Source organism: Microcebus murinus, chromosome 17 (assembly GCF_040939455.1).
Source record: "Microcebus murinus isolate Inina chromosome 17, M.murinus_Inina_mat1.0, whole genome shotgun sequence".
NCBI classification, from domain to species: Eukaryota; Metazoa; Chordata; class Mammalia; order Primates; family Cheirogaleidae; genus Microcebus; species Microcebus murinus.
In genome coordinates, this window is record NC_134120.1 from 57,173,669 (window position 1) to 57,196,719 (window position 23,051).

At 44.8% G+C, this 23,051-nt stretch overlaps 1 protein-coding gene across 6 annotated transcripts in view; it reads right to left on the reverse strand.

Annotated features, from left to right (window-relative positions):
- LDLRAD4 (low density lipoprotein receptor class A domain containing 4) overlaps positions 1-23,051 on the reverse strand; it is a 380,175-nt gene that overhangs the window by 25,376 nt on the left and 331,748 nt on the right. Inside the window, exon 1 of one of the 6 annotated variants that reach the window (XM_012745957.3) lies at positions 799-20,408. The exons of 4 other annotated variants lie outside the window; for them this stretch is intronic. In XM_012745957.3, coding sequence (XP_012601411.1) covers positions 799-868 — 70 coding nt within the window. In that variant the 5' untranslated portion in view covers positions 869-20,408. Of the gene's footprint in view, positions 1-798; positions 20,409-23,051 lie in introns of those variants that run through there. One more of the 6 variants, XM_012745955.3, reaches the window with a different exon arrangement.

Below are 23,051 nucleotides of genomic sequence, written 5' to 3' on the forward strand. Positions count from 1 at the left end.
TGATCACTTCAGAAAGAAATTTACCTAAATACGTTCCGATCAAAGATGACTGACAAGATTTTCTGCAAAAGCAGCAGAGGAGTAAGAACAATTAGAAAGCGTTTAAAAGTCTATCCCATGCTATAAATGGAAAGAATACATACATGAAACCATAATTTCCCCTATAGGGTTCATTTAAAATCCACCCTCACCCCACCTCCACATTATTAATTTGGGAAAGCGGATCGGAGCGAGCGCTCACGCACCTTGCTCACAGCGAGCAGCGGAGGCTCGGCGGCCCGGCTTCCTCTGGCCTCTGCCTCTAGGAGTCCCAGGCCTCTTTCCTAATGGCTGCTGCCACTACATTGATGGCCTGAGAAACTGTTCAGTGAACTACTCATATCCTGAGAAACACATCTTTTCTTTCCAATGCTGTTTTCAACAACTCAGGCCAAAAAAAAAAAGGAAAGAAAATAGTACCCATGAGGTGAGTGATAGAATTTTCAGGGGAGGTTTTAGCCTCAGACAAGGAGCACTTGGATAGAAAACAAACTCCAAAGCGATAAACTGTGTATTTACACCCAACACCTCCAACAGGAACAAACTAACTGCAGGCTCAAAAGAGGATGATCAAGCCTGAAATGCATCTTCCCAAAAGGAGTCCCGGGCTGAAACTCGGAGCTGGCAGACCCCTCGAAACAAACTTCCTGAGAAAGAGTTTCTCCTCTGCTCAACTCTGGCCTCAGACCAAACTCTAAGAAAAGCCACAGCAAACCCCAAAGAGCATGCACCATCCACACCGGGCCTTCAGCAATGTACCTTTTCTTAAGAACAGGTCTTTAAACCGAGCCTCCTTCAGTGTGCTGTTGTTCAGGTGGTCCCTGGACATAATCGAGTCCTCTGCAAGTGGGAGTCCAACCGTGACGCAGCCCCCCCAATTCAAAGCATCCTTCAGCCTCAGGCAGTCTCCTCTCCAGGCAGCTCAGCGCTGCAGCTACAGCCAGCATGGGGTGTGGGAGGGTGTGAGAGTGGGTGTGTGTGTGTTTCTGTCTGTCTCTCTCTCTCTCCCTACAGTACCAGCGGAGCCCAGCCCAGGTGCTAGACTCAAACGCTGTGGCTCTGACCGCAGACTGTGGCTACCAATTATCAACTGCCATCCATAGCAATCAGGAGCTCTGTGGCAGGAAGCCAGCGGTGTCACCAAGCAGACAAGTCCAGGGTCCCTGATCCCGAGACGAGCTGAACACGCGGTGTTGTGTTGTTCACAGCGACACACGTCCAGGATTAGTCTGCATTGCTCAGGCTTGCCTCACACCAGACTTGCCACACACACAGGCGAGCAGAACACAGCTAGACGGCTCACCTTGTCCTATTATGTGCAATAATCTTTCTAACAGGCAAGCATCAACCCAGAAGGCAGAAAGGGGAAATCCGCAAATCTCAACACAATATTTCTTCCCTGGATCTCTGCCGGGAGCTTTCAGAGTTGAAGAAATGGAGAGAGTGCTTACCCAGGCGGCACGCGACTCGGACGCTCACACTAGTTTCACGTGCTTCTCCGCGGCGGGTCCGGCTGCAGGCCACCCACAGCGTCCTTGCGCCAGGAGCCAGACTGCGCTGCCTCTCTGGGTGCCCCTCGCCCCAAAGTCTCTAACTGATGGGAGCAGCCTGCACAGTGCCTGCAGCTGAGCTCTGCTCTGGCAAGCCGCGAGGCCACAGCCGCGGCAGGAAGCGCCGCGCTTGCCTCTCCCTGGGCTCTGTCTGCCCTGCTCTGCTCTCCCGCTTCCTCCTCTCTCTCATTTCTCAACGTGCGGCACAAATACATCACAGGGAAGACTTCAAAGGACGCTCCAGCGTCCTGGGTAGTGTAGATTATAAGGTTCAGAAATTAGGAAAAAGGATTCCAGGTATGGAGAAAAGGCAATTCAAACATGGCAGCAGGGACATCTCGGGAGGGCGCTTTCTCCTGCTTCACTTTGTGCGAGCACAGCCTCTTTTCCTCCAAGGTCTACACGGTTTGCCTCTTACATGTGTAAACATCTCCTGTGTATTTGGAGGCCCCCAGGCTGTGTGAAGCAAAGTCAGGGCAGGCTGCGTGTCTGTTGTGGTTTTCAAAAAAGCTCACGGGGTGGCCGGTGGCAGGGGCGGCGTGCCATGGCAACGCTGCAAACGGCCCAGCCACAGCTCTGTCCTGTGCCCAGAATAGCCTTTGTTTTCCCTGGTTAGGGTCAACAGGAATGACATGTGGGCCATAACAATAGTTTTGGCTATAGGAGGAGTTGTCAAAGCAAAACTAAACTCTGTTGGTTACTGCCAGCATTAGAAACAAGGACAGTGTCGTCAGCAGCCTGTCCCTGCTGTCAGCCGGGACACGTCACCTTGGGCACGACAGCAGTGACCAGGCACTGATGTCACCACTGGGTCCTTGCTGGTCAGAAGACATCACCCTGTCCTGTGCCAGTTACCAGGGCAGGGAAAGAACAAAAGAATCACTAAGAAGACTCTTCAGAGGTTTCATGTAGATAAAAGAAACAGGACAATTCCAGCAAGAAAATTGTGTGATTTTTCTTGAGCAATTTCCAAATGAGAAATGCAGCTGTCCTCCCCTGTGTGATACTCTTCCTGATCCCTTCTCAGAGTCACCTGCTGGCGGAGGGGGAGAGTCTCAGGTCGCCCAGAGCAGACGGTCCTCAGAGAAGAGCCAGCTTCCGGAAGAGTGAGACAGTGCTCCGCTTCCAGCCAGGACCCCCGCCCCGTCTCCAACTCTGCCCCATCCCGGGAGCCCTGGGAGTCCTTCTAGTGAGCTTATCCGCATGACAGGGACCCTCTGAGACAAGTCCTTGCAGCGGACACTCGCAAATGGCACACGACTGCTGTGCAAGTCTGTTCTTTAAAATTAGGGATTTAGTCAACTTCATGGGACCTGAAAACCTCTTCTGACCTTTGTTGGGGGCACATTTGCATTTTAAAATGGCTGCAAATAGCTAGCTTTGGGTTTACCATTATTTAAAATGAATATTTCATATATTTTTTAAAAATCAACATCTTTTCATTTTAACGGCCGCAGGGTATTACTCCACTGTGTCTATACGCTGATTTTGTCTGTCTGGCTGCTTTGCCACTGGGCAGTCTGGTCATGGGAGCCAATCTTAATTAAGCTCCTGTTCACTGAGTTTAATGTTCTCACTTTTCAATCCATTTATAATCACTTTTAAAACTTGTCTTTATGGGTGAAAGTTTATTTTTCAAATGGGCGCTCCGTGGGGTTGGGGTGCGCGTCCCGTGCGCCCCCCCACACGGCGCGGCGCCTCTCTTCAGCACCACGGAAGGGCTGCCGGGTGAGGCCACCATGGCGTGTTCTTGAGCTCTGTTCTTATTTCCTGAGGAGGCTGCTTCAGGAACAAAGTTCAGAGGTGAAATCGTGATTCAGGGGTTCACGCCCCGATAAACAGCTCCCTGTGGCCACGACAGTATGTGCATCACCAGACCTTTCAGCTGACAGTGCCAGTGTTTCTTTTTCCTGAAGTCTGAGAAAATGGTAGCGCACACAGCAGAAGGGTGTGGGAGACACAGGTCTGCTGAACACACAGTATGAGAGTGTAAAAAACATTTGCACTCAAGAACTCTCTCCTCCTCCTCATCTTTAAATGGTAACTTTAAAATGAGTGCTCCAAGGGGCTGACCGGCTCTACTAGCGGGAGTGTGTGTGTTAACAGGCGTCTCAAAGCTGCATGAGGCTCCGCATGTACGGCAGGGGCCTTGAAAATGGTGCAAGGCAGGGTCACCAAAGACACATTTTCACAAGGGTTTGTTGGTAGCAACAAGCACTTGAGACTCTAACGGCATATTCCAGGTTTCCTCTCTAAAGGTCTTCGGTTCATCAATCCATCTGACAAATATTTACTAAGTGCTTACAGTCCTTAGGAGGAAACACAGCTGGGCCTTCAGCGTGATGCTACGGAAAAGTATTTCTGCGGGGTGGGCTCGCCTCGGCTCCCACCTGCAGGTAGTTGCTCCTGTGAGGAGCCCGCCTGACTTGAGGGGTCGGTGGGAGCCAGGCTGCACAGGACAGGCTGAGGGGCTGGGGCCTCGCTGCCCGATGGCCAGAAAGAGGCCTCCCGGGCAGGGGTGCGACTGGGGCTATTGAGAGTTCAGCTCTCACCCACCCACTCCAAGTATGATAAGCCAGCAGCTCAGGGCTACGGAGAGCTCACTGGCTCCAGAAAAACATTTCTGGGTGGCAAAGGGGTGCTCTGCACCCAGGAATTCCTCTGTCATACAAGCCCAGTTAGCAGCTGGCCTGGGCCCTGGGTGTCTCAGTCCCGCCCAGCCATGGGATCTGCAGCACTTCACTCACGGCAGACAGAGATCCCTTGGAGAGTCAAAAATACCTCTGCAGTGGTTATGCAGCAAAAAGTTGGCATTTATCAACATTCATAAACATCCCCAAATTGCTGTGTGCTAGGCACTTTCAAGCATTTTATATCTTTTATCTTCACAACAGCCCTGTGAGGCACAACTTTCTTACTCCCATTTTACAGATGAGGAAACTGAGGCTCAGAGAGGGTGACTCTGTTGTTGCAGGTCACGTGGCTGAGAAGAGGCAGGCTAGGAGTTGGGGGCCAGGGCATCCCACTGGGAGACTCCCACTTACCCCCATCCATCATTTTGCTCAATGGACAGTGAGCTTAGTATTATCCAGCAGTCAACACACATAGGGCCCCCGAGACTGACCAAAGGCTGTCAACGGGCCGAGGTGGACTGTTGTGATTGTTTTTAGCTGATTTGGGCACTAAGGGAATGTGCCAACTTGCAAATCCGTGTCAGAGATTCTGCGTCTCCACATGCGGCCACGAGGCTCTCAGAGCTATTCTGTGTCTCCTGCCTGTCAGCGCAGCTCCCACGAAGACTCGATGGCTCTGTCCGTCACACATTCCCATTTTATGACTGTGCTGTAAAATTTTGCTCTGAGATGGAACTTTCCACATAAAAATCAAGCCTTGGAATTTGGCCTTTAGAAAACAAAACAGTACATTTTAAGTAAGTTTGTTATGCTTAAAGTCACGAATGAGGATTTTAAAAGAATATAAACTTTCTGTTCCCACAGATTCAAAACATGGCAATAGTTTGATATTTGTGGGCATTAGCCCATAGCATGGAATAATTTACTAATCTATCCTTAGTGCTGAAAAGACTGCAACACAGAGGGGTCTCTATGCAGACATGTAAACACTCCGCACGTGCTCCCACTGGCACATGTCGTTTGGAGAAATGCTAGCAGATATAAAAGTGTGTGACCTGATGGGGCTAGCAAGCCCACGAGGTGGATTAAAAATTTATTAAATAAATTAGTCCAAATTACATAGCCTTAAAATAACTTCCTAATAAGCAATAATACTCCCTGTATAAACAGACTTGCATTTACCTCTTATATTATCTATGCTACGACAGTTTTTTTCCTCCAAGGGAAAAGAGTAATTACATATTATTCCATGTTTATGATGGTATAGATTTTCATAATGGCTAAGCGACTTCCTACTAAGTGGGTTAGACACCTTGAAAACTGCAGCTACTCTTCCATGCCCCTGAGAAAATGGAGGCAGTATAAAGGTTTTATAGTGGCTCAATTCAGGGGCCAGTTAGACCGAAGTCTTGGTTCCAGCCCTGCCACCTAACTGTTAGCTTGAGTGGGACCTGTTCCCTCATCTATAAAATAAGGCTAGGAATACTTACATCACGGGGTGTCTGGGGATGAAACAGTGTGCTAACCCTGGCTATTCAAAGTGTGTCCAAGCACCAGCAGCACCAGCAACCTCTGGGAGCTTACCAGGAGCGCTGGATCTTCAACCTGCCCGGACCTTCAGAACCAGGGACTCATTTTAACAAGATCCCCCTCAAGGCATGTGCATATGAACATTTCAGAAGCCTGGTATACTCCAAATGGCTCATTTGGATAAAACAGGAAAGCCAAGGGCTTAGAGAAACTGTAACCTGTGCACGCTACAACAAGGACATGAGGACAGGATCCAGGTCTCCCGTTTTTCCTCACTGCCATTCAGCAATGATTTTAAAGAATGGTACTCAACATGCAAACGTCTGTGTGCACATGCCTGTGAAATAATAATGCCGCCCTCCCAGGCTAAGGGCAGGTGCTTCCTTCCGTCCTCCCACTTGTGCTGAGGGGTTGCTCCCGATCCCCCTGCGCCCGGTGGGAGAGCAGGCAGCGCCAACAGTGTTGTCAGGGCCCACAGGAACTGCAAAGCTAGCTGGAGGCCGGCGTGTCGAGACAAAGTCTCCAGAATATTTGGCATCCTTTATACAGCATATGCTAAGAGAGCATTCTATTAATAATTTTGCCTTCTAGAAAATCTCAAGTGCCAGGAGTGGACTTGTCGTAAAGGCAGGATTATGAAGATGCCATGGCACCATCCCTATGAAGCTGGCCCTGCTCTCCAAGTTCCCCCCGTCCTCCCTGCCCCTTGAGACAGCCAGATGCTAGGAAAACACAGGCCTGGCACTTGAGAGTATTGAAAACCTCTTTCTACTTCTGCTGTCTGCGTTCTGCTGCCTGTCGGTGGCTGGCACACCTCGAGTTGCTTTCCCTATCAATGAGGGGTATGCATGGTGCCGCACAAAACGGATGCCGCATCAAGGGGGCCTCTTACGGGGGCGGGGGAAGAAATCTACTCAGGTGAAGTACACGCATGCTCTACATAAAAATACACTGAATATTTTAATATTTAAAATGCTTAATGTGGTTATTCAGGAAAATATTTTATTTTTCTTTTCAAATATATTACATTTCTCAATTTTATTCCCCAAAACGGAAGGCTGAATAGCCTTTACAATTCATCCTATTTCTGGGCAGACCAGAAAAAACGAGACTCAAGATGTTTATAACTCAGATCCTAGACACCGCTATTGTAGTTCTCAGCTTTTAACTCCCTAAAACTTGTAACTATCCCTTGAGAGGCCGAAACCCCACTTTCGTTAGCACTGCGACCCAGGCAAACGCTTACGTGCGCGCACGCACACAGGCATGCGTCTGCGTCTGCGGCTCCCACCGCGGTGCACGTCGTCGCTAAATGACTGACGACTGTGGCTGTCACTCCTGCAGCTGCAAAGACAGCGGCCCCTTAGCAATGGTGAGCGTTTCTTGGACGATCCGACTGTCAAGGAGAGGCACATACTATCATTTCTAGAGCTCCTCTTTGTCTTGCTTATAAATTCCAGGATGTGTCCAGGTAATTGCAAGACCTCTAGCTTTTGGCCAAAGCATTAATTTCAAAGGTTGAGATAAAGCCAAGGCACTGTGTTAGAGCATACACTAAGGCAAACACTAGAGAAACTGTGGGCCCAAACCCCCAATTAATCCAAAATCAGCCTCTATACCAGAGCTATATAACCATACTCTGCTCTCATCTTTGGCACTTTAAGACCAGCCTAGCACACAGATGCATTAAAAACAAGAATGCACCACCTTTTGGTGTCAGATGGTCTTTGAAAATTCCAAGACGAGGTTGATCCTCGTCTATGTCAGCTCTAGAGCTACATTCAGCAAACACTGAGCCCTTCCTGTGTGCCAGTCGCCGCGATGGGCTGGCGGACTGGCAACAGCTAGGAACCGTCCTCGTCTGTGAGGTCCCGAGTCACATCTCGAGCAAGAGCTAGCGAGCGGCGAGACCCCAGAGCAGCACCCACCCAGCAAGGCACTCGGCACGGAGCTGGTGGCACGGCAGTGGAGGGTGCTGCACTAGCCCCAGTAATGGCGACGACAATGACTGGCACTTAGGCACCACTCACTATGCCAGGCAGTATCCCAAAACACTTTAAGTCATTTAATCAGGCCATTTAATACTTACAACTACCAGGAGATAAATTCTAGTTAGCACCCCAATCTTACAGATGAGAGAATGGAGGCACAGAAGGGCCAAGTAACTTGCCCAAAGTCACACAGCTAGTGAGTGCAATGCCAAGACTTGGATCAGGGAGTCTGGATCCAGAGTCTGTTCCAGCTACTAGATCAGGCTGCCTCTAAAGACAGCAGGTCCAAGGATGACACTCCTGAGCCAAACCCTATTTTTAGAAGGCTCTTGTCCTATAAGGCCCATTTAAAAGGCTCAAGGAATGAATTATTTCCCCCAGTCCAGAGTCTTAGGAAGCTGGAAGAACAGAGAAGACCTGGCTCCACCGTCAGGGAGGGAGGTCTTCAGGCCTCGGGAAGACACTCCTGCAGGCACACTGCACCATCGGCACTCCTCCCTCACGCTAACCTAAGCCGTCCTCTGGTAAATTAAGGCTATTGTCTGTTATCCTTTTCCTTTTCTTGGGCCCTGAAAAGATGAAGTTTTTGGTTCTGTACTGGTAGTATAAAAAGGTAAATAAAAAACTTAAATATTTACAAAAATCAGAGTTTTCTAGAATAAAAACTCTTCCGTTGAACTTTTTTTCTTTACTATTTCTAACGTGTTTATTATGTCTGCGACCCTTCCATTTCTTTCTGACTCAGAGTGCCGTCCACATTTAGAGGTCGACGGGACCTGCTCCAATGCTGCGAATCAGAGTGTGACTGAAGGGACTGTTCGATTCAGCATCTTATCGATTTGTGAACTAAAAAGTGCCAAAACTAAATGATAATTTTTAAATGCACTATGATGTTAGTCAGATTTGTTTAAAATGAGGAATCTTTCTATGTAGGCAACAAACCACAACAGGGAGACAGGAAGAGCTGAGGTGTGCAGTGAAGCCCTGACCGCCCCTCTCACGAGGACCCGTCCACCGGGCTTCGCGATGACATCGTGCCGCCACGACAGACAGAAGCCAGTGGCTGGGGAGCAGGGCCACTCTCCTCAAAGGCCTGAGGGCACCGTGCACGTGGGTAAGGGGAACATGGCCCTGTCTGGATTCAAAGTGACAGGGTCATAGACAATCGAGTCTATGAGTCTCAGCAATAGTAAATACACACATTAGGAAAGCAATAACTTACAGTGAAATAGAGTGGCAGTAATAAAAATGTCCTGAGTTTTCACAGGAGGAATGACTTTCTGGCAGAAATACATCTAATTTTGGTTAGATAAATCAAACTGATTTTTAAAAAAACGTGGTCAGAAATGGTAATACTAAAAATACCTTTACAATTTTTTTTTTCTTTCTGTAATGTACCTTATAGAGAAAAATTCCTGACTAGTCTACCACATTAGTCCTCTGAGAGGCAGGAGTCCTGACCAAGTTGGCCTCGGGGTGGCAATTCGGTCACACACGCTCTTCTTGGTGATTTTTAGCTCAACTAATGAGACAGCAAATGGTGAATGAACCTTGATCAAATTCCAGCTGAACAACTTGTAAGTCTCAGGCTACAGATTCTCTCTGTTGCCCAAATGTCTGGAACATTACAGCTGTAGCCCCTCTCAACAGTCAGGAGACCCAGGTCTTGTGCCACCCGCCTGCTACCTGCGAGTGACATTTAAGTCACACAATTGCACAGTCCTCAGACGTCGAATTGCTGGGACCCAATCAACATTCTACATGCTTCAGCCCTTCAGTGACACACTCAGGAGTCTTGAAGCACCTGCACTCCACATGTACTATGATTTGTTTAATACAGATTTTTAACTGGACTTTTAATTCTTTTTTTTTTTAAAGATACCTCTAAGTAACAACATCTATACAACCACAGGTCTGATATGCTAAAGGTTTTTAATTAAACATTCTGTACATAAGTATCTTATTAAAAATCACATAATAAAATTAAATTTCAAAACAATCTTTACTATTATTTATAAAATGTTCCTGTTGTTGCCCATGTAAAAGAAACGTTTGCTATAGAACTTAGTTTCAGCCAATTATGTGAGGAAAACATGATTTATCCACGCACCTTACAGTGTGCTGAAAACTAAATATAGTCAATGTGCACTGCAGAATATCCACTTACAGAATACTGGGTGAGAAGCTGCACGGACCTACTCCCCAGAAAAACAATGGTAGTTGGTGAAAATTGTAAAAATGGAACCATTTTAAAAGTCTCTTCAAAGTGTCAAGGAGATACAGCAGATTGGCAAACATCCTGCATTCAAGACAGTCTGCTGCATCTCTGAAGGGCAATGGGGCCTTGTGGCTCCAAAGCCACCGCCTGCTCCCTCCCTTGCCCTAGGCCAGCAGGAGGAAGCTCCACTCTGGCTGGGTGTGGCAGAAACAGCCTTCCTCTCCCCTAGCTCCCAGAAGCTGAGGGCAAATCCACAGGAGGGGCTTGCACCCACAGGGTCCCTGTTCCACTCGGCCTCCCTGGCTCTACCCCACTCCTCCTTGTCCCCACCCAGGGCAGAAGGTCCACCCAGGCAGGGCAGGCTCAGAACAGCAGGTTTCCAACTGCCCTCACCCCAGTCTGTCCACAGCACTTGGGAGAGGCAAGCTAAGAAGACCAGAAGCTTCTGTCCCTGCCCAGTGTTTTGCTCATAAAGCCGAGGGTGTGGGTCACTCTGAGAGAAGTGGGCCAATGTCCCCACTCCTGCTCCAGAGCAGTGACTGAGAGATTTCACCCAGGGGGAGAGACAGGCCATAAGGATCAAGCTCTGAAGCTCTCCCCAAAGACAATGACTTTATTTCAAACAGCATATAGGGAAGCTCGAGCATAAGGGAGCTTTCAAAAACAGTAGAAGTTTAGTAGTAAGCAACTGAGAGGGGGCTGGTTAAAAAGAGTCCTCCTAGGGTCAGAACTAACCTCAAAGACTAGCCTCAAAAACTACCCCTGCAAAGGGGCCTGAATTTAATTGGATCAGACTCTACAGCAATGTATGCCTCAGGTATAGAGTAAAGCATTAAAGCAATCAGCCAGCAATTAGTGGAACCTAACAGGTGGGTGCGATACCGGCCCAGGCAGACAGCTTGACAGAAATATGAGGTAAAGAAACAGTCCTGCTGGATCACTGCTTTCAGGGTGACCGCACAATATCCACGCCTGCGCCCTCTGAGGAGGGACGTCAGAGGCTTCTCATAGCAAAGAAACAGACTTCAGTAAAACTGTTCAGTGAAGTCACTATACAAACAAGAAAACAAGTCCTAGGAAGGAGAAAGAAATCAGTATCCTGAGTTATTTAGTACAATACTGTCAAAATGTCTAGTTTTCAACAACAACAACAAAAAATATGAGGTGAGCAAAGAGAAGCGTGACCCATACACAGGAAATAAAACAGGCAATAGAAGCTGCCTGTGAGAGAGCCTCGATGTCCAACTTAACAAAGTCTTCAAAGCGCCATGACAGATGTGTTCAAAGAACTAGGAGAAACAATAATTAAAGAAGAAATGGAAGGTATAAGGACAACATTGCATCAAATAGAGAATATCAATAAAGAAACATAAACTATATATTAAAAAAGATCCAAATGGAAAGAAAACAATTCACTAGAGGAGCTCAACAGTAGACTTGAACTGGCATAAGAAAGATTTAGCACAACTTATAGATTGATAAGGACCATGCATTCTGAATAACACAAAAGTGAATGAAGAAAAGTGAGCAGAGCCAGTGAAAAATGTGGGATGTCATTAAGCACACACATTATAGGGAATGCCAGGGAGATTAAGAGCTGACTCAACAATGAAGGCCAGAAGGTAGTGAGATGATATATTCAGTATGTTGACATTTATTTTTAAAATGTCAACCAAGAATTTCATATCCAGCAAAATTGTCTTTCAAAAGTTAAGAAAAAATAAAGACATTCCTAGATAAATAAAAGCTGAGAGAATTTGTTGCTAAGTAGACCCACTTAAGAAACACTAAAGAATTTGCTTCAGGTTGAAATCCAGTAACCTTAGAAAGTAATTTGAATAAGCACAAAAAAGCTCCAGTAAAGGTAATTACATAATTATAAAATATAGTATAAATGTATTTTTCTTCTCTTAAATGATTTAACAAGCAATTGTATAAAATAACACGTTTATATGTAATTATATCATTGCCCTAGAACATACAGAAATGTGACCTATTTCATGATGACTGCACAAAGGAGGTGAGTGAACGCAACGTGGTATTGTACACAAAGGGAGTGACACGAGAAGGCGACTCAAATCCATAGGAACACATGAAGAAAGCTAGAAAAGGTAAGTTAGAAGGTTAATATAAAAAATGCTGTAAATATATACTTGCTCTCCTTTCTTCTCTCAGCTTCTTTAAAGTGATACAAAGTAACAATGATAGCATTATATTGCTGGGTCTATAACATATAGAGGGAATGTGTATAACAACAGGAGCACAAAAATAAAGAGAAGAGAACGCAGCTATAATGGAGTAAATTTATATATGTGGAACTAGAAGTTAATGAAAATTTTAAGTAGATTCTGATAAGTTCAGATGTGTATGTTAAGCCAAAGAGAAACCACTAACAAAATAACTAAAAAAAAAAATCTGAAAAAAATCATTAAAAGAATGAAATTGTTAAACTAGAAATTATTCACTTAATGCAAAAGAAAGCAACAAAGGAAGAATACGAAAAGAAAAATATATGCAACATATAGGAAACAAAAAGTAAAATGGCAAATGTAAATCAAATTATATCAGTAAGATTACATATGAAAGAATTGAACAATCCAATCAAAGGGCAGAGACTGTCAGACTTGATACGAGAATAAGATCCAATTATATATTGTATACAGAAAATAAATTTTAGATTCAAAATAGAAATAGGTTGAAAGTAAAAGACTGAACAAAGATATACAAACAGCAACCATAAGAAAAACGGTGTGGCTATATGAATCTGAGACAAAATACACTTTACAACAAAGAAAACTGTTACTACGGTAAAGAAGAACATTTAATAATGACAAAAGGGTCATTCCATAAGAAAGATATAACAATTACAAACATATGCACCCAACAACAATGCCCCCAAATATATGAAGCAAAACCTGACAGAATTGAAAGGAAAAATGAACAATTTAAGAACAACAGCTGGATACCACAATACCCCACAGTCAATAATGGATAGAACATTCAGGCAGAAAATCAACAAGATCATAAAACAAGAGGATTTTTTTTTTAAGACATGGGGTCTCTCTCTGTTGCTCAGGCTGGAGCGCAGTGGCATAATCATAGTTCACTGCAGCCTTGAACTCCTGGGTTTAAGCGATCCTCCTGCCTCCGCCTACTGAGTAGCCGAGACTACAGGTACAATACTACTGTGCCTGGATAACTTTTTCTTTTCTTCTTTCTTTTTTAAGAGGCAGGTTCTCACTATGTTTCTGGGGCTGGTCTTAAACTCCTGGGACTCAAGTGATCTTCCTGCCTCAGCTTCCTGAGTCACTGGGATTATAGGTAGGAGCTACTGCACCCAGCTGAAAGGACTGAAATCATACAAACTATGTTCTATCATTACAACAGAATAAAATTAGATATCATAACCATAAATTTGGGAAATTCACAAATTTACAAATATGTGGGAAATAAGATATACATTAAAAACCTATGGGTCAAAGAAGAAATCACAAGAAAATTTCTTCCCCAAAAGGGAAACTGAAAAATACTTTGAGATGACTGAAAATAAGGACAAAATATACCAAAACTTATGAAATACAGATAAAGCAGTATTCAGAGGGAAATTTATAGCTGTAAAAACCTATATTTAAAAAAAAGAAAGATATTAAATTCATAACTTGCACCATAAGACACTAGACAAAAAGGAGTAAATTAAACCAAAAGTGAGAAGGAGGGAAGGAAATAATAAAGATTAGAGGAGAAAATAATGAAACAAAGAATAAAACAATAAAGAAAATCAACTGAACCATAATTTGTTTCTTTGAAAGATAAACTAAATTGCCAGGCATTTAGTAGACTAGCAAAGGAACAAAAGCAAGAAGACTAACTACTAAAACCAGGAATCAAAGGGGCAACATTAATACCAATCTTACAAAGATAAAAAGGATTATAATGGAATACTATCAACAACTGCATGCCAACAAATCAGGCAACTTAGATGAAATGGAGAAATTCCTAGAAAGGTACAATCTACCAAAACTGAATCAAGAAGAAATAGAAAATTGGAATAGACGTACAACAAAGTAAAAAAGTAAATGTTTAGTCATTTTAAAACTTCCCAACAAAGAAAAGCCCAGGCCCAGATGGTTTTACTGGTGAATTTTATCAAACATTTAAAAAAGAATTAATACTAATTCTGCACTAATCCTTCTAAAAACTAAAATAGGAGAGAACGCTTCCCAACTCATTCTAGTATAATTATGATTATAATTTTTGAATGCTCCTCACTAGTATTTAGAACATTAGTGTTCTTTCTGTTTTTTTCTTTAACCAATACTTTATTGTGAGTATACATGAAACAACATTTCTTAGAATAAGAACAAGTTGAGCCCATAGTGATCCGAATCCCTATGGTGGTGGGCAGAAGCTGAGTGACACATCCACAGAGAGAATCCACAAGTCACCTCGGCTAAGCTCCACTCCCATCACATGAGTTTAGGGCACACACCTGTGCTGCTCTCCATGTCACCACCCTGGAGACACAGACCCCACCAGAACCCTAGATTGCATGCGTGTAGGGTGTAGTTGTGTGTGTGTGTGTGTGTGTGTGCGCGCGCGCGCACGCGCATATGAATATATGCAAATACTTTATGAGGATGGTGATAGAAAAGTCAGGATATAAAAAAGTATGAGAAGAAAAGAAAAATTTTTAAAAACTTCCCAGCTGGGCAGGTGGCATGCACCTGTAGTCCCAGCTATTCAGGAGGCTGAGGCAGGGAGGATCACTCGAACTCAGGCATGTGAGGCCAGCCTGGGCAACATAGTGCAACCTGTCTCTTAAATAAAGAAATAGACTGCCCACTGCTCTCATCCAAATACGCCACAAGTCAAACACATTCAGGTGCAGGGAAGTTATCTTCAGCATCTTCTATGTAACTATTAATAAAACTGTGCAAAGCACGGTAAGGGAAGAAGACGACAAATCCATGCCCAGGCAAGCTTGCAAAAAGCTCACAATCTGGCTAGGGAAATAAGACTGGGCTGAAAAAAAATTAGAAAAATATAAAATAATATTTTGCCAATAGTACTTTGTAAATTTAAAAATACATCCATATCTAGAATCTCATTTGATATAAAAAAGTTTCAAAAATGTAAGAATCAGATACTAACTGCATAAGAAATTGCTTAAAACTGAATTGCTTCTCTAAGTTTTAGTCTCTTTCCACCCTTTAATTCAGAACCATGACTTAACATTTGTGGGTTATTTATCATCGCACCTTTTTTTATGCCTGTTTCTCATCCTGGGTTTCCAAGAGTTAAATACAACATTAAAAATCTAAGGATCACGACATTCATTATCCCTCCTTGGAAAAATCATACTAATAATTTTTGTTATGTAGGATTTTTACTTAAAAGGTTTAGTTAAAAGAAAGTACTGTGAGAGATTTTTCACTCCATATATATGTGTTTGGGCTGAGTTATGCAAGATGCATTTCTCACCATGGGGCAGGGTTAAAAAAGTTTGAAAGCCACTGGTTGAAAATGTAACTAACTATTCAAATATGTATCATTCCTCCCTATGAAACAAGGTAAAATAATCTTCTTCCACAAAACTCAATTCTTCATTGGGAAGAAACCAGCAATACACTAATGAAGGTCTTCTCGGGGTGTGAGGGTTCAGAGGACAGACACACGCTGGCCCCATCTGAGCACCAGGGTGTCCTCGCAGCTGGAGGGCCTGGGCTGGAACCTGACCCACCACCTGCAAACTGTGTGGCTGGATTAGTCACATGACCTTCCTTAGCCTCAGTTTCCTCACCTATAAAATGTTATGATTACCTCTAAATGCCCTAAGGGTGTTGTAACAATCAAATAAAACGATACAGTATGCATTTATTTCTCACTGGCCCCATTTACAAGTGATAGCTTAGTTCTGCCCTGGCTCCATGCCTCACAGTCCTTGAATTCCACTGCATGTTTTCTTTAGAGCAAGGATTTTTAACTGGCTTCACATTTTATCACCTGGGCATATTACAGACACCAGCGTCTAAGTCTCATCTGAGACTAACTAAATCAGGAGGCCCAGTGGCGGGCCCAGGCACCTGTAATTTTCAAGGCTCCCAGGTGGTTTCAGTGCACACATGGGGTTAGGAGTCCTGTCTTAGACTGAATTACTGCTGGTTTTTCTTTACTTCTAACATTCTGTCATCTTCTGTCTTCCTCTCTCTATAGACAGACAGACAGACACATGCCTATCCCTTTGGAATGCCTCCCTTCATGTTGCGGCTGACCTCAGGAAGAAACAAAAATCAAATGCAGACTCAATTTCATCATTCCTATTCTAATTTCCCAGTGACATTAAATGTGAAGCTCAAAAAATCTCTGACAGCAAACCAGTTTCTACAACGAAAATCTTCAATTTAGACAAATTATTACTTTTGATGTTCTCAAGAAAAGCCTCAAGAGTTTTTATTTCTATGGCATTATTTTCAAATTGTTAAGAGAGAATAAACAGAATTCTGCAATGAACAAAATGAGCACAGGGTTTGGGTTCTTTCCTCTGGAGACTTTAACTGTTCAAGGATAATAAAGCAGTCTCACAACTCCCTGATCAAAAGTGATTGAAACCCACACCTGATCACTGGGTTAGGATCTTCCGTTCCTATTTAGTCATACTTAAAGAGACATCTCAAAACAAAAAACACTGAGAATTCCAGGGAGAAGACAAGTACCAATGTCAAGGCCACCAACTTGCTGTCTCCTCTCTTCTATTGATAATAGCGAGACCACAGCAGTAAAAACAGTAGGTTGGTCTTTCACACTACTTTTAAATGTGAGATGATTTACAAATCCAGAAACCCAAACTTAGATTTAGTCTCCAGTGCAATCGAACAGCAAGCTTTCCTGAGCTTCCAACATGTGTCCAGGGCTAGTGGGTACAGAATGAATGGATATCCTTGGGCCTGGAGGCTAATCACACATATGCCCCAAGGCACATCCTGGTGGCCAGAATGTGGTCATGGGCTGAGCAGTTTGAAGAGATCATAAAGGTCATAGATGCCAACATGAAGACAAATCAGTGAGGACTGCAGGTTCAGAGGAGGTGCCATAGCACAGGTGGCCTTTGGCAGGGGTGGGTACTACAGGGCTGTGCAGATTCTCAACACGCCGCCACAGAACACACAAGTGGCGTGCTTGCAGGTGCCATATTTTTTTTTTTGGGGGGGGGGGGACAGAGTCTCACTCTGTTGCCGGGTCTAGAGTGCCATGGCATCAGTCTCGCTCACAGCAACCTCAAATTCCTGGGTTCAAGCAATCCTACCGCCTCAGCCTCCCAAGTAGCTGGGACTACAGGCATGCTCCACCATGCCTGTCTAATTTTTCTATATATTTTTAGTTGTCCAATTAATATCTTTCTATTTATAGTAGAGGCAGGGTCTCACTCTTGCTCAGGCTGGTTTCAAACTCCTCACCTTGAGTGATCCACTGGCCTTGGCCTCCCAGAGTGCTAGGATTACAGGCGTGAGCCACGGCGCCCGGCCACGTGCTATGTTTTTAATTCTGGGCCATTGGATTCCTGCTACACAGGAGTGCATGCACACACATACATGCAAATACACACACACGCCTCCCCCCTGCACCCTCACCCCCCAGTGCCTGCCTCTTTCCACACCTGCCATATGAGCCATCAGTGCAGGGCAGGCCCAGCGCCCCAGGGCCCGCACCCACTTCTGTCATGGCTCTAGCTTACCTACTCCCTCCCCTCTTCCCCTCAGCTCTCTGGGTTTTTGTCACCACTTAACACCCCTTTCTGTTTTCTCCCGTCTCTGGGTTTCTTCTCTCCTTTTTGACTTTTTGTTTCTTTCTAGTTTCCCCATGTGAAAGCCAGCCAGGACCTGCAGTCTGCATTTGGTTCTGCCGGAGGTGCTGCTGGATGCAGCGACTCGACCGTGGGGAAGAGACCCACCAGTGGGAGGCCAGAGCCACTGGAGAAGGCCGGGCAATGGAGTGGTGGGTCTGGGCAGAGACGCCCACCTCCCCGGCACGACGCCAGCCACCCTGACTGACTGCCTGGACGGCAGGGCACAGCTGCGGGCCACAGCCCGTCCCAGGGGAAGCACAGCAACCCCGGCTTGGCAGTCAGAAAAGCCAGGGGTGGTGGCGGCAGAAACTCTGATTAAGAAATGAGAACTATATGGTGTGGATGCGGAGAGAGAGGAACACTCCTACACTGCTGGTGGGACTGCAAACTAGTTCAGCCTCTGTGGAAAGCAATATGGAGATACCTTAAAGCCATACAAGTGGATCTACCATTTGATCCAGCAATCCCATTACTGGGCATCTACCCACAAGAACAAAAGACACTCTATGAAAAAGACACCTGCACTCAAATGTTTATAGCAGCACAATTCACAATTGCAAAGATGTGGAAACAACCCAAGTGCCCACCAATTTATGAGTGGATTAATAAAATGTGGTATATGTATACTATGGAATACTATTCAGCTTTAAGAAACAATAATGATATAGCACCTCTTGTATTTTCCTGGAAAGAGCTGGAACCCATTCTATTAAGTGAAGTATCCCAAGAATGGAAAAATAAGCACCACATGTACTCACCAGCAAATTGGTATTAACTGATCAACACCTAAGTGGACATATAGGAGTAACATCTATTGGGTGTCAGGCAGGTGGGAGGAGGCAGGAGAGGGTGGGTATACACAAACATAATGAGTGTGATGCGCACCAACTGGGAGGTGGACATGCTTGAAGCTCTGACTCAAGGGCAATATACATAACCTTAACAGTTATACCCCCATAATATGGTAGGTAGTAGGTAGGTAGGTAGGTAGATAGATGATAGATACGAGAACTATAGTTCCTGTAAACTCTGTCTGGGCCTCCACCAAGGATTTACCGACAAAATCAAACACCTTGAGCCTCTCTGGATAAAGCTGAGCGGGTTGTGGGGCCACACGCCTTCCCTGTGTCTCAGGAGTCCCCACACGTGGGGACGAAGTACCCAAGCAAAAGAGGCAGCTGGAAGCGCATCAAACTATTGCTTCCCCTGCCATCTCCCATCACAGATTACTCTCGACAGATCAGGAGATCCTGGAGGCAGGAACTGGCAACAGGAGACAAAGGATGGCAGAGTGATAGGTGACTTAGCTGAGCTTCCTGAGTGAGCAAGCACTGAGCGAGCACACCATAAAACATAAAACAAGTGTTGCTGGCCTATGGGATTAAGGAAGCCGTTTCCTCTAAAACAGGGCCAAGATGGTTTCAAGAGCCTAGTGGAGATCATATATTCTTTGTGAGTGATTGTGCGGATGGCACAAGAACAATTCAATCCTTAAAGCACAGAGGCAGCAGGGATGCGAAGTGCTTTCAGAAATTGAAGCTGGTTATAGAAGACACCAATGAATCCCAGGCATGGGGAGAAACTGAGCTTGCTGCTCCTTCACTCGGCAAGGCAACAATCAGATACATTGTACTTTCCTAAAAACAAATTCTAAGGGCTAGAGGAAACTGAAATTTTTAAAATAATGTTTCATTTTGATGATATATTTGAAAATGTATAAGTAAATTTGAAAATAAAGTCCCATTTGTGAATTTATTTTTAATATTCTATTCAAAAAAGACAAAATTCCAAAATTTTCAGAAGATCAAGAAATCAATAAATAGATTCATTGCTCAGCCTCTAAAAATTATTTTATATATAAAATCCCCATATAAAAATGTACCACTCCAACTGGCTCATTCAGAACTGAGGAACTCAAATGAAATTATTCAGAAGGGGAAGAGAAGGCAGCACCTGCCTCAAGGGTGACGAGAAGCCATGGTGTCCCACACGCGGTGACACCACCTCTAGTGTGCTTGTCACCAGGGTTTGCGGCCGCAACAGGAAGGCATCTGTCTTTTCACAGGATTCTCACAGATCTTCTCAAAGTTTCACTGGGACAGGAGGACAAAGGAATTATTCTTATGAAAATACTTTTGTTCACATCTGAATGCCAGCATCACGTCTTCTACAGGAACTAGAAAACGATGCAGCTCATACAAAGAGCCTTTCTGGACTCCTTGCATGAGGTGTTCTAGTCTAAAATAGAGACACTGTTGGCAACTTAAAGAAACAGCCATCCTAGGCCAGGCGCTGTGGCTCACGCCTGTAATCCTAGCTCTTGGGAGGCCGAGGCGGGCGGATTGCTCAAGGTCAGGAGTTCAAAACCAGCCTGAGCAAGAGCGAGACCCCATCTCTACTATAAATAGAAAGAAATTAATTGGCCAACTGATATATATATAAAAAATTAGCCGGGCATGGTGGCACATGCCTGTAGTCCCAGCTACCCGGGAGGCTGAGGCAGAAGGATCACTCGAGCCCAGGAGTTTGAGGTTGCTGTGAGCTAGGCTGACGCCACGGCACTCACTCTAGCCTGGACAACAAAGCGAGACTCTGTCTCAAAAAAAAAAAAAAAAAAAAAAAAAAAAAAAGAAACAGCCATCCAACTTACCTGAAAGAGATTTAAGATTAGCTATTACTATTTTAACTTCTTATTTTAGGATTAAATTTAAATTTTCCAGGTTGAAAGTGACCCCCTCTCTTTTTGTAGACACCCTAAAGCTAAGGAAATAGACAAAGGATTCGATATAAGAAAGTAGGATTATAAATTAACAAAGGATCAATCATAAACAAGGGATCCTACATATTGAATAAAATAACCCCACTGGGGTGCTGGCCCCAGAAGGGGACCCACAAATCTGTACGAGGGTCCAGCCACCCCAGAGAAAGGTTTGTCTGTAAAAGCTACTATTGCATGTCTCCTGGAGACAGGAAAGAGGTCTTATAGGGCAAAGGAAGTAACCGGAATTGTTTAACCCTCTGTGTCTTGGACATTGTACCCCATGAAGTCAAGCGTGGACCTGCGAAGTAGCAGGTCCTACACTCACCTGCTGGTGGCTGAGGGTGACCGTGACTCTTTCTGTAAAGAATGCTGGACAGCTGGCTGCTCTCACTAAGGACCAGGACAGAGTGGTTCTCACCTTCCCTGCCCCAGCACCTGCCAAGGGCTCAGTAAGTACTTGTAAAATAAATGAGTGAGACTGTCTAACATGGACAGAGTTCTGGAATGTGATGCTTAGGGTAGTGGTTCTCAAAGCATGGTTCCTAGACCAGCAAGTATCAGCATCACCTGGGAACTTGTTAGAAATGCAGAATTTTCAGGTCCACCCGGATCTACAGGGAATTCTGGGCACGAGGCCAGCATCTCCCCCAGGAGACTCTGATGTACATTAGAGTTTGAGAACACCCTGACCTGGAGAAGTGGTGCTGCTGCTGCAAGGGTGGAAATCTCCAAGAAGAAAATAAACACACATGTAGTATTTTGATATTGCCAGCCTGCTGGGCAATCCGATTCCTCTGGGCCGCTCATTCACATGACTCTGGGTTTGTAAGCTGTTTTCTCTGCAAGCAGACACAGTGTGATGTTGCTGCAACACTTACATGATTCGACCCCCCCAAGTTTCAAGGTGTCCAGACCGTTTTGAGATTGACACGTCTAGAAGTCAGATCCTTGACTGTTCTAGTGTGTGTGTGTGTGTGTGTGTGTGTGTGTGTGTGTGTGTGCATGCGTGCGCGTTTCAGGGCTCTGAGGCTTTCCTTACAATGGCACGACTGTCATGATCTGACTTCACTTGGCCAGCAGGACAAAGACAAAATGCTGTGACTCAGAGCCCTTGTCAGCTTCTATTCTTTACTAGGTATTGTTTTCAGCTCCCAGGTGACAGTAATTTTAGCCTCAAGGAGCTTCCATACTTTCAACTTTCATTCACTGCAATTTGTCAGCTGTTTGACCTTATCTAGCTTGTGCATTACAAAATATTTTTGACTGAGTTCTTTAAGGAAAAAAGCAAAGGAAATCTGAAAGTTTGATGGACAAGTTCATTTAAGAGGAAGTATCTGCTGATATTAGCTAACTTTCAGTTCCGTATTTTATCTTTTCCCCTGGCTTGGTTCAACATTGAGATATATTTCTCCCAACACCGGCTTATTATTAACATGTTACCAGGAATCAGCAATCTCCACACAATACCAGTTTGTGTTAAGTAACAGATATTCTGGCTGAGGTAGCAACTGTGCTTACATTTGGAGAAAATCTGGGACCACAGTTGTCTGCATCAGTAACATTCATCATGAAAATCAAATGCTTTAATTTCCCTAATGGGCTCGAAGCAGGGAGGGGGACCAAATGTGCTTTTAAAAGATAATCTGCTAGAAGAGGAAGCCTGTATGGAGGCTTGATCAAATCCAGGGCAGAAGTTATGTTGCTGGAATCACTAATCATCAAAATGACCCCTTGCTCATTAGTGCATTAGCAAGTGTGGACACCCTTCACAGGGAGCAGGCTGTGGGTTCCCATGGTCAGTCACAAACACTTCTCTCTCTTCACTTCAATATTAAAGGCTTAGGAAAGACCCCTTTAAAAAACAAAACCCAGAAGGCTCTGTTATTTATCACCGGAGACGATAAATCAAAGCAGGTTACAGTATTCATGCTGGAACAAAGAGAGCTGGTAACAGATTTATTCCTGATGCATCAGAAATGCGCCCCAGTGACAAACTCCTGCTCTCTCCAGTGAAGCTGATGCACTGACTAGACAGGTAGGTGTTAGGTGCTCAGGCTGTCTGGGTGCCATGGAAATCATTTCAAGTGCATCTGACCATTGGCAACGGGCCAGACAGGCAGGAGGCTCATTCTTATTCCAGCCAGGGAAGGGGTCTTGTCTGCATTCGCCTGGGCTGCCGTATTTGTCAGCTCAGACAAGTGCGAGATAAGCTTTTCTTGTTATCTAATACTTCACCAGGCAGTGGAACCAAAGGATAAGGACAACCTAATCGCCCACGTGGGCAGCGAAGCTTGAGAGCCGTCAGGCCCAGCGCAAAGCCTGGAGTCCGGATGGGAGTGGTTCACAGTGGAAGTTAATCACTTTGAGTGGAAGGAGAGCTGAGGGATCTGGACAAACAACTGTGTTTATCCTGGTCATGCGACGAATCAGGAGGCAGATCCGAAGGTACCTACTGCAAGGTGATCCACAGACAACTTCACTTTCTC